This window comes from Cinclus cinclus, chromosome 1, assembly GCF_963662255.1.
Source record: "Cinclus cinclus chromosome 1, bCinCin1.1, whole genome shotgun sequence".
In the NCBI taxonomy this organism is placed as follows: domain Eukaryota; kingdom Metazoa; phylum Chordata; class Aves; order Passeriformes; family Cinclidae; genus Cinclus; species Cinclus cinclus.
Window position 1 is genome coordinate 20,250,158 of NC_085046.1, and position 16,502 is coordinate 20,266,659.

The 16,502-nt window shown below is 38.9% G+C and overlaps 1 protein-coding gene across 2 annotated transcripts in view; it reads left to right on the forward strand.

Moving 5' to 3' along the window:
• RSU1 (Ras suppressor protein 1) overlaps nucleotides 1–16,502 on the forward strand; it is a 104,831-nt gene that overhangs the window by 40,968 nt on the left and 47,361 nt on the right. For both annotated transcript variants that reach the window (XR_009933286.1, XM_062494555.1), the window contains exon 8: nucleotides 2,517–2,649. Coding sequence is in view for 1 of the 2 variants with exons in the window: in XM_062494555.1 (XP_062350539.1) it covers nucleotides 2,517–2,649 (133 nt within the window). In the remaining variant the exon portion in view is untranslated. The remainder of the gene's footprint in view (nucleotides 1–2,516; nucleotides 2,650–16,502) is intronic.

Consider the following 16,502-nt stretch of genomic DNA (forward strand, 5'->3'; position numbering starts at 1 on the left):
ATATGGCTTCTTTGTGCTCAAATGGCTTGCGTTTTGTCAAGAGGGTTAGACTCCTCCATTTCTTACTTAGTTCTGATGAGGTGCGGCACTCTCCCTGTAATTTCTAATCCTGCTTAACTTTTTGCCTATTTCTGTCCTTCATTTCCAGATGGAAACTTTGGTATCTAGCAGGAAGCTTTTAAAACACTGGTTGCCCTTCTTTAGTAGGGCAGCCCTCCTTCACTCACCTGCTGAGAACCTGGTGCTTGCCATGAGGACAGACAAGTTGTTCCTTTTCTCACTACCACACTTGATTAAATTCTTCACTTATAATCCCTAGGCTCTCTCCAGCTCTAGGTGGCCGGTGGGATGGGCTGCCAGGCCAGCTGCTGCTGGCAAGGCTCCCAGAAGGGTGTCCTGGGCAGGGAGGGGTGGATTTTGGTGCAGATGCTGAATTTTTGTGCGCCCCGGTTTCCTCTGTAATTAGATTAATTAGGGTCTCTTCTAACCTCTGAAGTGAAAAGAAATACTTGTACCTGCCTTCAGTGTGTTTTGGGGAAAAAAGAGAAGACAGAAAAATAAAGCTCTAACACTGGCATGGGGGCCTACAGGTTATTCTGCTTGTGCAATCTTGGTTTTGCTGTAAGATTCCATTGGTTCTGGTGGAGTAGTAATTATTACAATTAATTGTGTTTACATGGACCATGTGGTATTTGCAATGGAAATGGGCACACTGTACTGTGGGAATGGAAACATGCAGCAGATTTCCCTGGATGGTAAATTTCTGACACAGCTTGGGACAAGAGGATTCAGCTAAGACCCCAGATATTGAGATTTTGAGCACATGTGACTTGTTCCTACAAGAAGCATTGAACTTGACCTGTGATGGGACCAAGCTTGCCTCCCCAAATTTATCTGGTTTCATTAGTATTACACAGCCTGATCGTTTTACCTTGATGCCCCACCTATAGAGTGCTTGCAGTATTTCTAGTTTCAGAGAGCAGCATACAGGATTTTTTGCAGGTAAAAGAATGGAAAATCCAATTTGCGATGGCAAAGCAAGCCCCTGAATGATACATGATCTCCGCAGCACCCCGATCAGAGGGTTTGGGCTAATCGCCGCTCTGGCCGGCTTCCCCAGCAGCCTCCGTGTGGGATCTGGACGGGAAGAGCGCCAGCCCACGCCTTCAGCCAGCGCAGATTTAGACACACTGCTTTCTAGCTTATTAGGTCCTCTTTGTCACAGTACTTAATCCTTTTTCCTGATCCTTGTTAGAACAGGGCTGCCGAGTCCCTTAATAAAGCAGACGAGGCGCACTGAAGCGTGCGGCGGCGGGCGGGCGCCTGACTGACGGCTGTGGGGATGCTCCTGCCGCTGCGGGCTCAGACCAGCCACAGACAGCTGGCAGATGAGCTTGTTAAGGTAACGGTGACTCCCTGATAGGCTGGTAGGAGATGCTTGGCATCTTTTCACACCATATAATGGCCTGTCTTTAATTGTGTTAACCCCTTTTACAGAGAGGAATACGCCAAGGATTTGCTGTCCTGCAGAATGTGTAACCAAAGTGAGCAGTGAGCACAGGGCTCCCCTTGCCTGCACTTGCACAGCCCCTTTCATTTTGGAATGCTGTGGTGTCAGGTTGCTTTCAGATTTCACCAGCGGCTTGGCTCAGTCTGCCTTCAAAACCCTGTAAATACTTTTTGTTTTGTTAAAGATTATTTTATCCTATTCTGGTTTATTTATTGTTGATTTGGCGGGAGGGAAGGGTAGGCCTCTCTTCATTGTAAAATCCACAAAAATAAATTGAAAATGTGCCACCAATTTCTTAATTTAAAGAACACAATAAAATATTTCAGTGGCTAGACTGTCCCAGAATTCACTCCTTTGTATCCATATTCTTGATGAGTTTCAGTGGAGCATGTGCTGTTTTTGGGCTTGGGTGTCATAAACTTTTAGGAAATAAACAAAAAAACCCTCATCAAGCCCAGGACAGTTCTCTTACATCTTCTGTCAACGGAATAGGTAAAAGTGCCGTCTTAGAAGACTGGTGTTGTCTGTCTGCTTTTGTGAGTGTGTGTCACACTAACCACACATCAGAGCAGGATCTTGGTACAGGCAACCTGCTGGGCACTGGGAATGCAAAAAGCCTCTGGAGCAGGGATTGAGGTAATGCCAAACAAGTCTGGTAGAGCAGACTTCTACCAGAGAATCATTCTTCTTTCATTCCTGCAGATCATAGTGGAGATAGTGAACAGGTACATTATCAAGTCACACTTGAAACTGATTTAATAAGTGGGCAGAGTTCAACCCTGCTTTGCAGTGTGCAGGAGTACTGAAACAAGTAGAGTGGAACTGCATCCATCATGGTGGAAACTGCTATGTCCTTCTGTTCCTCTTTGCTAAGACTGAAATATTTGCTTTTATTATGGTTGCACTCTCTGAAATTAATGAAAAAGTTTTTACATTCACAGCAAGGTATTTCTTTAAAATTTCTCATGTTTCAAATATTTTTCATATGATGTTTAATCTCTTTCAGGTAATTTGGATCTGACCGGTCAAAAACAAGTCTTCAAAGCTGAGAACAATCCCTGGGTTACACCTATTGCTGATCAGTTCCAGCTGGGAGTGTCGCATGTTTTTGAATACATTCGTTCAGAGACATATAAATAGTAAGTATTACATTATATTATTGTATTAGTATACATTATATATTGTAGCCATGTTATTGGTTTTTTTTGCCTGTAGTGTGTTGGGCAGGGTGTTACCAGCTACACAGATCTTTCATAATACACACAGTAACTCGGTATTCAGGACAAATAGGCAAGCCTGTGCATTTATATTAAGGAATTTTGCCAAGGAGAAGGTAACTGTCGTGTAGACAAGTTAGGAAAGCACAAAGACTGTTTGATACTGTGCTGCATTTTTTGTTTATCTCTAAGAGCTGTTATGTAACATGAGAGATGTAAAAGAATGAGCCTTTTGAGAAGCCTTTTGAGAAGTACTAATTTTCAAACTATGTTCAGTATGGCTTTATAGATTGAAATAGATATTTGTTAATGCTTTTGGATGCAGGTTTTTATGTTTTGAGAGCTATCCAGACTTCAAACCTGGTTTGATCTGGGCTAATTTGCAAAGGTCTACAACCTTAATAATTCAAATACAAGTACTAGTGCTTTTGTCAACAGTGTAAATGTGTGTGCTGGGCTTCTCCATTTTAATGCAAGATTCCATGTGTAAATGCTGACCATTGGTTTAGAAAATAATGTCTTTAATCATTCAATAGTATTTGTTTTAAGTAAAGATCTTCATGTTATTCTTTAAATTGGGAAGTTATTTTTCAGTGTCTAGCAACAATCTTGATGCTGTCTCCCTAGGAGCAGTGGGTAGTACAACAACAGTACAGCCTGGATTGGGAACTTAGTTTTTGCGTTTTGTCTTTATTTCAAAACTGTATTTTAATAATTCAGAAGCATTTCTGACAATCCTTTATATAGTTGCTGTCTGAATAAAATTACCAGAGAAGGGTATTCACAAGTGACAGTTGTGGGATTCCAATTAAGTAACTGAGATGCAAATTTCTACATGAAACTAAATGACCCAGCAATGGCTTTTGTAGGCTATTGTTCTTCATTTCCAGAATTTTAAATGAAAATAATCACAGATGGGAGAGTGGTTACAAGAATTGTGTGTCTCAGAAGGGTGCTGGTATTTGTGCTGTAATTCGTGTTCTCAAGACAGATTTATTCATAGATTTAAGTAGGCTGCAGCACCCTTCTTGCAGTAGTACTCTGTACTACAGACATGCTGCAGGGAAGCAGCTGCCTATCTCCTTGGACCATCCCTCCCCACTGTTCTTTGTGTACCTGCATCTCAGTTTCTTGATAGTGTTTCGCAATTTTGATTTATATTGTCAGTTTTATATTTCTGTTTGCTGGGCAGTGTAGGTTAGGGACCCTCATGCACTTCTCTCAGGGACCACTCTGGGCATCATGGAGACAGCAAAATTTTAAGGACTGAAGTGCAGTTTTGAGAATATGACCCATATTCAGTTTCTGGAGAAGGTGGTGGGGAGAAAGCTGTTATTATGTATTTATAATACAAAAAAAAAAAACAAACCTAAATGTGTAACTCTGAGTATAATAAACTGTACTGGCAACTTCCCTGGGGTAATCAAAATTGAGGAGAAGGTTCTGTAATTTATCAATTGTCTCAGTTGTTCTTTGTTCTAAGTTAGCCATATTTGGTTTGTCATCTTACTCTTTGCTAGGTGTAGCAGTGGCTAATGGGTCAATTTTGATTTTGTCCTCAGTAAATAATTGAAACCTGTATAGTTAATGGTGTAAGCAGAATCAGACTCTGGTCTTTAATAGGGAGAATAATCAAAACCAAATAATCTTGCTGTGTCTCATTCATGTTTCTACTTTGATCTTAGAAGTTTATTACATTAATGTGCTATAATTTTCAAAGTTTAGTGGCAAAACCAAATGAATGGAGATGTTAATAATTAGGTGTCAATTTTAGATTTTCAGCATATGACCATTTTATATTTAAATCATAAATTTAAAGTATCAGTATAATTTGTTAGAAAACAAGTAGTAACTTTTTTGAGTCTTGATTTTCCTTGATTGCCCTGCTGAAAAATAGAGTTAATGGATTTTCCTACTGAAAATAAGATTGTCCTTTTTATTTCCAGTTTCCTCTAAATATGTGATTGAGAATTTCTGGGATGCCATGTCCTAAAGACATTCCTCTGTTTGCATTTGGTTTTAGGAGTTAAAACTCAGAAACAGTGGCATGGTCTAGGTAACAGGTCTGGTAGCATAACTGTGCACAAAAGCAGATAAGCTGTACACTCAGAAGACATTAACCTGGTTTTTTTGTGGTGGAATTTTTATCTTTTCCTGCTAATGACTATACAGCTTCTTCAACTGCCTTTTTCTTTCAGAGCCTTTGAACAGGTAGTGTGTCTTTTTCCAATTAAGCAAAATACAAGGTTGATATGTGAGTTTAGTATTTTTCCCTGTGGGTATCTAAATAAGGAAAGTCATGTTCTTGAGTGTTTGGGTGTTTTATTGCTCATTCTGCGGAAAAAAAAATCTTCCAACATTTGATGGATCAAGACAGCTTAACTTTTACTGTGAGGCAAAGCAGTACAGTTAAATTAATGATTGGATAGGATGCTGCTTAGCTAACTTCACTTGCAAGACTGAGAAGATAGGACATAGATGAGCAGCTGACCATCAGACCAGTGAGTTTGCTTTCAGGTACTGGAAGGTGAAGACTCTCATAAACCAGAACTATGCATCTGTGTGGAGGATGGATTCTGAACTCCAGAGACAGAGATTTGTTTCCCTACGCCTGTTGTTTTTGCTAGCTGATTGGAAATACTGACTTTTCTTTTTTGCAAGTATTGCGTTGTCTAGACTAGCTAAGATGATGAGGGTAGGCTCATACAGTCACAAGTGCCAAGTTTCAGAGGCTCACCAAGCTACATTTTCACTGAGTGAGTTATGGTAATACGTTGAATTTTGTGTTTGCAATGGCTAGAACTCTGCTCAGTTGCTGTTAACTTAGCCAGGAAGCAGTAACTCAATACGTCCTGGCAATGCCCTCGCTTGCAGTCCTGTAAATAAACCTTGAGGTTTCTGCTGATGACTGGCCGTGGCCATCGCTGCAGTGTCAGGGATCTCCATTCAGATTCTGTTGTATTCTCCATTCAGTGAGGTTGCACTTGGGAAGCAGCTACCAAATAGATCACAAAGCTCTTCTGTTCCTTTGTGGAATGTACTGGCTGTTTCAAGCGTACTTAGTGAAAAATTGCATCCCATTTTTAGCCTTGTCTTGGGATATTCATGCTTTAGTGATTAATTGATAAGTAGGGATGACACTCATGAGGGATGATTATGTCTAAAGATAAAATGTCATTTGTCTTGCATACTTTTACATTTCCACACTCCTGTTTTACATGGTACTCATGCACCAAGTATAGAACTGGAATTGCACTTTGCTTCAGAAGCGTGTTAACCAGTGAGACCCTCAGATCAGTTCGTCTTACTTTGTCGCTCCTTTCATTTCCTTTAATTTCCTTACCTTTCATGAGAAATTGTGCCTGGTGATTTCTTCCAACTCTTAATTTTTCAAGGACGACTTGTGCTGACAAAAAGATGGGCCATATATTGTGCTGGAAAATGTGTGTGGAGGGGCTCTTAATTCTTAACAGGAAATCTAGCAGCTCTTGGTACTTTGCTAGCTTTTGTTGGCTAAAATACACCCACTACACATATCATCTTGTGACAGCATTGTTTGGAAATAGGTCAGTTTGCCAAGTGTATAATGATTCTTAATCTCTCACTGCTGTGTAACTTCCTGAAACTTTAGTAAGCTGAATTTTTGCTTTGGTTCTATATATGCTCAGGAGCTGCCATTAAACTTGCCCTTTGATGTAATGATAGTGTTGAAAAGCAGTTGAATAACTTTTCTTAAACAATGAAGGATAATGGCAACCTTGTCTCCTCAAAGTGCTTAACTAAATGTTTTATTTTTTATTCATGCCTTTAGTCAACTTTCAGAGTGACCTTTATGTTGTAAGCATATTCTCAGAGGATCTTCTCTGTCTAGGATACTGACAAAGATGATGTATTGTGTGATTTAGTGGTCACAATGTACTTAGATAAGTGCCAACACACTTAAATGTTTGAAAGAAAACAATGGATTAAGCTCCTATGAAGAACAAAATTCTATGATGTTCCTTAGTATTTATGTAAGATAATTAGTGGTTTGATTAAGATGAGATAAAACTGAGATGTGCAATTGGTACCAGTGGGTGGGTTTGGTTGCTGGCATTTACATCAAAGTTAGTCCAAAAAGCTGCTCTTTGGGTGCATTTCTGGAATTATTCATGTGCTCTTAATCCATCTTCATGCAGAACTTGTTCTTTGCATGTTTGTGACAGAAAGAACAGTGATTTTATCACAGCAGAGTCTATTGCAGAATCAACACCTAATAGTGCAATCCCAGCTAAAAAAAAAGAAATTGCTGGGTCCTGAGTGCATTTTTTAAAGTGCTCTTAAATCCAGCAATCCCCATTTAACACTTTATCTAATGCTTGTTGTTTCCCTGTTTAACCTCCATATTCCAGTGAGGCAGAATTATGATAGAACAGTCACACCATTTTTAAGTCTCTAGAAAGCAGATTTTCCCCATGAGGCAGTCAGTTTGGAGTCAAGAGGCTCAACAAGATGTTTTGTGAAAGGAAGTAAGTTGCACTTACTACATTTCCATCAGGAAAGGTAGTAGAAGATCAAGCCTTTTTCAAGACTGACACATGAACTCTTAGCGGAGGAAATGGTTTGACAAATGCAGTGCTGAGCATATATCTCTTGGCAGCACTGGAACATAGTTTTCCCTGGGCAGCTTGATCTGTGCTAAGCATTGTAATTGAAAACCCCATTTCATCAGCAGTGACAGTGTGGAAAAATCCACTCTTGGTTCAGCCCTCTGTGTAGAGACAATCTCCCCAGCTTCCTGGGAATGAGTTGTTGTGATGAACCCCACCATTATGCAGCAGTTGCTTCCAGGACAACAGACAAAGGTAGTGAAGGAACAGATTCCTCTTCTGGGTTACATTAATGAAGAGCATTTCAGAATTTATTTTTAACAACTCAAGGAGACTGGCAAGATACTCAGAGTAGTGCACTAGAATGCAAATAGTATCTTGAAATAACTGGTGATCTTGTTCCACAGTTGTTAAACCTGTGTAAGTTAAGCCCTCTGCATGGTTGGTGCTGTCCAGTGATATAAAGACAATAATCAGTAAAACAACCTATTAAGGAGTGGTAAAGAGGTCAAGTGAAAAATACATATGTTGGTTCTTGGAAAGCACATTGGGAAAGTGGAAATTGCCAGCAGTTGATAGGGAGGCATCATCAGGTTGAACTGCTATGAAGGGAGATAATACTGAAGAGGTGTTACCTGTGCAGCACAGTCTAGAACCTCCAAGAATCCTATTTTTTCATGCTAGACAAAAGGCGGGAGAATTTAAATTATGTTTGCTGATGGTGCAAAGCCAGCAGCATAGAAAAGAATCAGCATACCACACAGTAAGAATTAGCAAACAAAGAGAAGGGCTTGGGTGTATTAGTTACAGGTGAGCCATCGGTGTGATATTCTGGAGTGAGGGCGAGAGAAAAATCAGCACAATCCATAGAGCTTGGCTAAAAGAGTGGAAATTTTCCAGTACAGAAAAGGAAATATTTTCACAGTTGTGGTCATTATGTTCATGAGAGATGAATTCAGGCAGTAACAGGCAAAGTGTGGAAATATAATAGGATAGTGAAATGAACAAAGAAAGAAGAGGAAATTTAAAAGATACTTGATTTATTTAGCCGAATCAAGTCTGGTAACAGAGGTCATAGCTGTCATTGGAAAGGAGAGGGGGAGGAAGAAACTTTAAGGTGTAGAGAAATGGCAGACATAGGAGCAAATGTAAATAAGCTGGTCAGGTGTGTATTTGAAGGAAGGTCTCTAATTATTAAGGGAGTGTCGTAATAAATAACCTTCTGATAGAAATAGTCTTCCAGTAGAAGAAATGAAGGCCAAAGTCATGTTTCAGTGAGCACCAATCCATTGGACAGGAGTACAGGATGTGATTACTTGTGGCAGAGGACAACGTGTCTGTGATGTAGGCAGACCTTACATTCACATCTCCTGATACTTGAGTGAAAAACTCAGATGACGCCCCCACATATATTAGGATAACTGCACAGTGCCACTGAAATTAGAGTAAAGGAGGCAAGGCTCAGTTTTATCTTAATATGAAGAAGAATAATTATGCATGCTCCTCCGTTTAATAACCTGTTTAAATAGTGTAGCAGTTTTGTGCAGTAGTTTATAATTACTGCAAATTTTTCATAACCTAAGAATGTTTATTATGTAAGTTATATATTCATTAGGAAAAAATTCTTTGGGGTTATGAAAATCTTACTGACAATTATTTTTTGGACTTAGGCTGTAGAGATACCTAGAATGCTTTTCTTTGGTTATCTCTAAACAAAATTAAATTGCCCAGTCATTGCCTAATCTTTTGACAGCACCAAAAAGAACTGGGCACAGTTGATTTCAGATGTCATTTCAAATGGTTAGTATTCTGTACTGCTTAGGGGGAATAAAGATCATATAGAAGAACACAGACCAGTTGCTTGAGACATCTATAAATCAGATTCAGCAGAGCTCAGTCAGTCACCTTAGGTGTTTGTATGATCTGCAGAGGTCAGTAAAGATTTAAGGAACTTGGATAGTGTGAGTCTATCCTGCCTTGCTAAGGAAGACAGGTCATAATAAATGCCATTTACCTTCTTAATTTTTCTTTGCTTTTGTCTCTAGTATTCTGTGGTAGTTTATGGAGGTAGTGGTTTAATCCCAGACAGCAATTTAGAAGCACACAGCTGTTTATTCCTTCCCATACACCCCATGGGATGGAGAAGAGAATCAGAAAAGGAAGAAGCTTGAACTAAGAACAATTCAATAATTGAAATAAAGCACATATAATAATACTGCTGATATTAAAATGTAATAATAATAGTAACCAAAAAAAAGAGAAGAATAAACCTCAACAGGTGTTGCACAGTACGATTGCTCACTACCCACTGACCGAGGTCGAGCCCATCCCTGAACAGCAGTCAGTCCCTCTTGGCCAACTCCTCCCAGTTTCTACGCTGGGCATGATGTTCTGTGGTGTGGAATATCCCTTTGGCCAGTTTGGTCAGCTCTCCCAGATGTGTGTGTCTCCCCACCTCCGCTTCCCCAAGTTCTTGTGCCGCTCCTCACTTTCAGAGCATGAGACGCTGAAAAGTCCATGACTCAGGGCAAGCAATACTCAGCAACAACCAAAACATCAGCATGTTATCAATATAATTCTCTTCCTACATCCAGAACACTGCATTGTACCATGTACTAGGGAGAAAATTAGCTATACCCCAGACAAAACCAGGACAATGGAATAGAAGGCTTCATGCATTAGTTTTCTCTTAGATGCAGCTCTACAAATACTTCTAGAACCAGTATTCTCACTGTTCCCGGAGGGATTGCTCATGTTCATACACTCATAGCATGCACCATTAATGAGTACTTATTTTCCCTTCTCATTTGCACTCTGTGATTGTCCTGGGCCTGTACAAAAAATAAGGTGGTGCTGCGTGTCCAGCATTCCATTGCTAGACTCACTTAAGTATTTCAGTGACTTTTTAGCCTGGCATCTTTACCATTTCCCCCCTGACATGGATGTAACATCTGTGCGAGTGGTAGCTGTGACCTCATTTATTTTAGCGGGGTTTCAAAGACTTGAAAAAAGATGACCTCAGTGATCTGCGTTAGGTGGGAGTCTCTGCAATGCTACATCTCCTGTGAAGATGAACTCATGACAAATTAAGCTTCTCTCAAAGGATGGCAAGAAGCAAGCTGAGAAGTAAACAAGTGTTAATAGTCCTGATTCACACATTTTGATCACGTACCAGTAAAAAAATTTAAATTTACCAATAAAAATCTATTACCAACCTGATGTAGGGAAATATAAAAATGTCATTTATGTTTGGTTCTGTTGTATTGAAGACATGGTACTGTATATTTTATATGAAAATGCTGATTTGTATTCCAACCACATGTTGTATTTATTGGCTGTATTTTAAAAATTGATAAATATATTAGTACATTATTTCCAACAGAGAAAATAGATGACTCAGAGTTCTGACATCTTTAGACAACATTTACATGCAAATCTGTAACTCTTCCCTAAAGAAGAGCTAACTGGAACCCATGTCGAAAGATAAACAATAAAAACAAAATACTATATCTGTTTATTCTTGTTTATATATTGCTAAGATGGATATGTAATAAAACCAAAGCTATCACTGATGTATCTGACAGATACAGATACTGCACATTTAAATATTGGTGTAACTACTGATACTGCCACATTCCCTTATGAACTTTATATAAAGTTTACAATATTATGCAGTAATGCTATTGCCATGTCAAGGATGACAACCCAGGGTTTATGGCACTGGGGAAAATGTCTGGAGCTATGTTAGAAGTGAAATTGGAATGAAGTGAGGTAAATGCAGAAGCTGAGGACTTGGTGGAACCAAAGCTAGGGAAATTGTAGTAGGGTACATGATTTGAGTAGGGAAACAATACAAAGTTGCATCAAACTATAGGGCAAGGCAAGATCAGTAGCCGAGTTAAAAATAAGTGGTAATTATGATAAATCAAAAATGAGTAACAAGTAGAGGTGTACAAAAGAAACTGGTAATCAACAGGATCAAGGACCTGGCCTGGCCTGGGGAACAGGTTCGTAGAGCCCCGAGAACCTTGGGGTCTAAGCAGCAAGCAAAGAGTGAGATGTGCAGCTGCAGGCAAGTGGCCCCTTGGGCGGGAAAAATGATAGAGGGGATTGAAACAAGTTTCCTCAGTGGGAAAGAGGGCAAATCCAAAGTGGGATCTCTCTAGTTAAGCTCTTAGCCATTGGAGAGACTGCTTATAACTATATGATTATGATTAATCTTGGAAACTAAATGGACCCTTTTCTGAACTATGATAGATTATTAATAATGCTGAGGGAAGCAAAGTCATGTTCTGTTATGCTTCTGTTTAGTGCAAGCTGGGTGATTATTTAGGGAAGATGAGTTATTTCTCAGTCACTCAAGTAAAAGCTTGACTAACATTTTGTTGTGAGAAACAGTTTTAAACATCCATGCCTCTGGCATGTACCCAGAAGGTTTAGAAGACTTGACTGACAGTCTAGACTCACCAAAGTTCTCTCTTAATTAAATTGCTGTATCAGTGAAAGACCCAAAAAGTGACAGAAGTATTCGTATCTTTCCAGCATCGAGGGAGATGAATAGACCAAATTGGATTTTTATGAACTGGTTTACTGTGAAATTAATTTTGGGTTAAATAGTGAGAAAGAGACCTGGGATTCTACTAGTGATGATATAAAGAAAATGACTGTAATATGAATGTCATTAATACTCTTTAAAATATAATTATGATTTTGAGAACTTTTTTCTAAAGAAATATTAAATGTTAGAAATATTATAGATTTGGTTGGTCCAGGCAACTTTTTAACCATAGAATTTTGTGAGGCATTTAGCTTCTATAGCTACACAACATTGTCATTAGAAAATGAGCACTGCCTAATTTCAATAAAACACTAAGAAGAATTATCAGTTCCCTGATTGGTCTTGGGAGACAATTACCAAAGAGAATGTTCCTGGTGACTTCCACGGAGATCTGGTCTGGAGTCATTAAATGTTCTCCTCAGGTATTTGGAAGCAAATAAACAGTTGGTTTTCATGACCTGGAAGTTGGTGAAAGATAACAGTGAAGGTACGAGCTGTCCTGGGTCATTTAGTTAACTGTGCCTGTACACAGGTGTATTTTAAAGTAGCTTAAAGGAGTAGTACATATCTGTGAATAATATATGCAAGATATATCACATGGTGTGGTTAGGATTACAGGAAGAGATAAAAACAAGTGAATACATCTTTCCAGAATGCAGTCAGCACTGAAAAACATTTTAAGAGACATAATATAACCAAAGTGCGCTGTCAGCTCACAGTTCAGTGTTACATCTGAAAGGTTTGACTGAATTCAGCATCAGCCCCAGCTGATGTGGTAAGTAGTTAAGTTCTTATTTCCATACTCACTAATCTGACATCAGATGGGGCTGATACTAAATTTATTCTGGTGTCAGTAGTTTTAAAGGATGTTAAAAATGTGTTTAAATACAGTCACCATTATTTGAGAGCAGAAGTCAAGCAGATAAGGAAAGGAAAGCAAAGTACAACTTACTAGGGCAAGCTTCCAGGGAAAGTAACATATGCATTTTTCTTTTATTGTCCTCCAGTTGCCTCAGGATGCTTTCTGGGAAAATGTGTTTTAGAGCAACATCTCAGTGTGAAGGTTATTGTATGATCCATGATGGATTTTAAGACACTGTGTGTAGTATCTAAAGGTGATGATCTATTGCCTGATTTTGGACTTAACAAGAACTGCCACAGTTATACAGCCTTGTATCCAGTAGTGTGTTCTGCTGCTCTGACTGCTGTGGGCATGGTGAGTCCATCATCTCATGTATTCAATATCCAATATCTCATGTATTCAAGGGGTTTTCTCAACATTTCTGGGGGGGTCTTGTTGCTAACCAAAGGCAGGGTGTCCAAAATACATGCAATTCAAAAATTCAGCTGGTACTCTCTGAGGGTAATTCACGTAATCTCACTTGGATTTTGTTTTTTGTGGGATGTTTGTTTGTGGGTTTTTTGCTTTTGTTTTGGTTTGTTGGGGGTTTTTTTTGTCTATTGGAGCAGATATTGCAGGAAACAGAATTTGTACTTCGCAGTAGGTAAAAAAAGAATAGAGCATTTTAAAGAAAATCCTTGAGACAGCAAGTGGACAAAGGATAGATTGGAAATGGCAGACAGAATAATACTAGTTGAGGACTAATGTGGAAAACATCAGTTTTCCACGTAATAAGGGGTTTCTGGTAAAGTGGTGCAGCTAACAGCAAACAGTGGTCTCTTAACCCTTTCTAATCCTCAAAATTCAGTTGATTCGCTTTCTTGTTTTCTTCTTCAGATTGGTTCTTTATAAGCAAACAAGAAGAATTACTGCACACATGTGCTGGTTTTATTTGGGAAATAAATTAAAAAGTGGCGCTTTTATAATCAAGCTGATCTGTCTGCAATTTCTATTCTCTATGCAGTCATATAGGTTTTACTGCATGCTGGGTTTTATTGAACTACAGTTTCTTCCTTCAGTTCCACATTATTTCAGGTTTTTGTGGGATCTTTAGCAATTTTTTGCCCTTTTGGTGAAGGCTATCAGCTAGATGGAGAGGCGTCCCTAATTTTATGATTGCCTGATGATCAACCATTTATCCAGTGAAAGGCTGAGGTTGGAATTAGTCTGGTGTAGTTTGCTGTAGCCACTTGTAATACAAGCTCTGATAAACTTCTTAAAAGCCATGATTTTATATTAGCAGGTATCACTGTCATCCCATTTATATGCACTTTTATGTACTTATACCCTTACACCCAAGACACAGTGTGGAAAATGGTTATGATCAGATTTCACTTTAAATTCTTGTCATTGAAATTAACTTCTTCTTGAGAAGGATAAGCTGAAAAGCAAGAACTTCTGCTCTATATGACACAGGATTTCCCAGTCCTGCATTTCAATGCTTTCCTCTGACCAAACAAGAAATACCCTACTGTTAAAGCTGGGGATCATCAAGTTTAGGTCCTGTGTAGGCAGCACCTTTTGACTACAGCTTTGCAATGTCTTTTTTGTTTCTATTCTGTACCAAATCACTTTAATTACTGAATCCTAAAAATCTGATATACTGAAAATCGCTATCAAATATGCCAGAAAAAACATACCCTGTAATTTTTCTTTTTTATTACGCTTAATTGGAAAAAGAAATTGTAGTCTAAAGTGAAGTGTGCGGGAGCATAAACGGTAAATAGAAATAAATACTGACCATTTCGATTGTTCCAGCTTCACAAAAGCAGTAATAATAAATGCAGGAATATTAGCCCTCTTCAGAGTATTGCCACATGTTTTAAGAAGCTGTCTCCAGTGCTGAATGTAAACAGTAGCATTTGTTTCACTGAATGTGGAACAGTGATTCCCTAAATTCTTTTGGTTATCTATAGAAATTTTTGATCAGGTAGGTTTTCAATCCTACAAAGATACATCTTGCACCAAATTGCTGTCACGAGATGGTAAATATATGCAGAAGTAAATGGAGCAAATCCAATACCCAGTGCTGTAAGTATGGTTCCTCTCGGGAGGAAGAGGATATGCTTGATCTGTACTCACATGTGTACCCAGATTGCTACCTCTGAGCTGCCTCAGCCTCTAATTCTGTGGTACTTTGTGCACATTAAATGTTTTGGGACTTATCCAGGGTGAGAGGGCAGGATCCATAACTCTTCAAAGATGCGTTGCAAGAACCTGCTACCTACAAAGACTCCAATGAAGATAAATCACAGTTTTAGAGGAGTAGAATTTAGGCATAAATATGTGTGTCAGTTTTGATTCTTAATGTAAAAGGGATTTTGCTTTAAAAAGCTGCAGCTCTTAGAATATGGGTTTTAGTCAACTTTCAACTGGATATAATTTCCAAGCTAAATTCCAAATGTGAGTTTTGGGTACTGGGATGTTCTGTCTCCTGTTCATTTTTCCAAAATTCAGATTTACACTATTGTTGACTTAAAAAAAAAGAAAAGATATGCAAGGAATGACAGTGATGATCCTGAATATAAATTATATCAACCAAATTGATGCTAGATAAAATTACCAAATCAACCTTTTTTAGTCTATATTTTATGGAATATCTAATCTATGTTTGGCAGTAATTTACTCTTGCCCATGAATTTCTGACAGTTTCGATTCTTTGGTCTTATTAATCAAAGTAGTCAGCACCAGAGCAATTTTTATGAGACTCACTAGTCATAAAAGATTTATTATCAGATAAATCAAAGAAACAACTAGCATCTTAATAGGGTGAACAAAGTGGCATGTAAAAGATCATTCAAGACTACATGCTTATGACACTTGTGTATTGCATTTACTACTAGAATCAGAGGTTCTGCTTCCATTTTCATTAAAGTACTTCATGACCATGATACTATTGCTGCCTTTAGTGCAGGATTTTTCTTCTTCTTTCTTTATACATATATACACATATATATGTGTGTGTGTGTGTGTGTGTGTGTCCGAGCCAAGCAGTCACGAGAACAAAGACTCACTTTAGGTTGTCCCTGTAGTCAACTGAGCACCTCAGGGACTGAGACAGTTCACCAGGTAACTAAGTCATGCTCTTCTTGAGGCCCAGAGGGAAAGGGCTGATCCCTTGGGCACCGCTGTTGCTGATGTCAGGCTCCTGTGTGCCCCAGCTGGTGCTGGCTGTTATGTGACCATGAAACAGGAGTGTTCAGGGGCTGATACAGTGCGTAAGTTATTTTGGCAGTTTTAGTGTGAATTACCTCCTTGGACTCAGTGTCTTACAGCCAGCAGTAGCCCAGAGAGCAGAGGTGGCCCAGCTGAAGTGAGTTTAAACTGCAGGGGCTGGTTACATCAGCCCCTCAGCCATGTGTGCGAAGGCACAAGGAGAACCTGAGTCTGCTTCATGCACCAGTGAGGCAGACTGCCTATGAAGAGAGCACAAGTGCTTTTAAGAAGTAAAAAACTAACCCCACCCAGTATCAGTAAACTAATCTGAAGTCTGGATTTGTCTTGTGTTCAGAAAATGGGGGGCAGAGAAAGTTCCGACAGCCTGTGTTCCGTGTGAATCTGGTGATGCTGAAAATACATAAGTCTCATTAATGGAATTCTTGTAGGTAGGTTTCATATGTTTTGTATAATAAAAAAGTAACTGAAGGGAGATTGAATTTATTCTGTGTTAATAACCAGAAAGGATGTTTCTGGGTGGCTACCAAGTGATGCAGAACTGTGAACAATA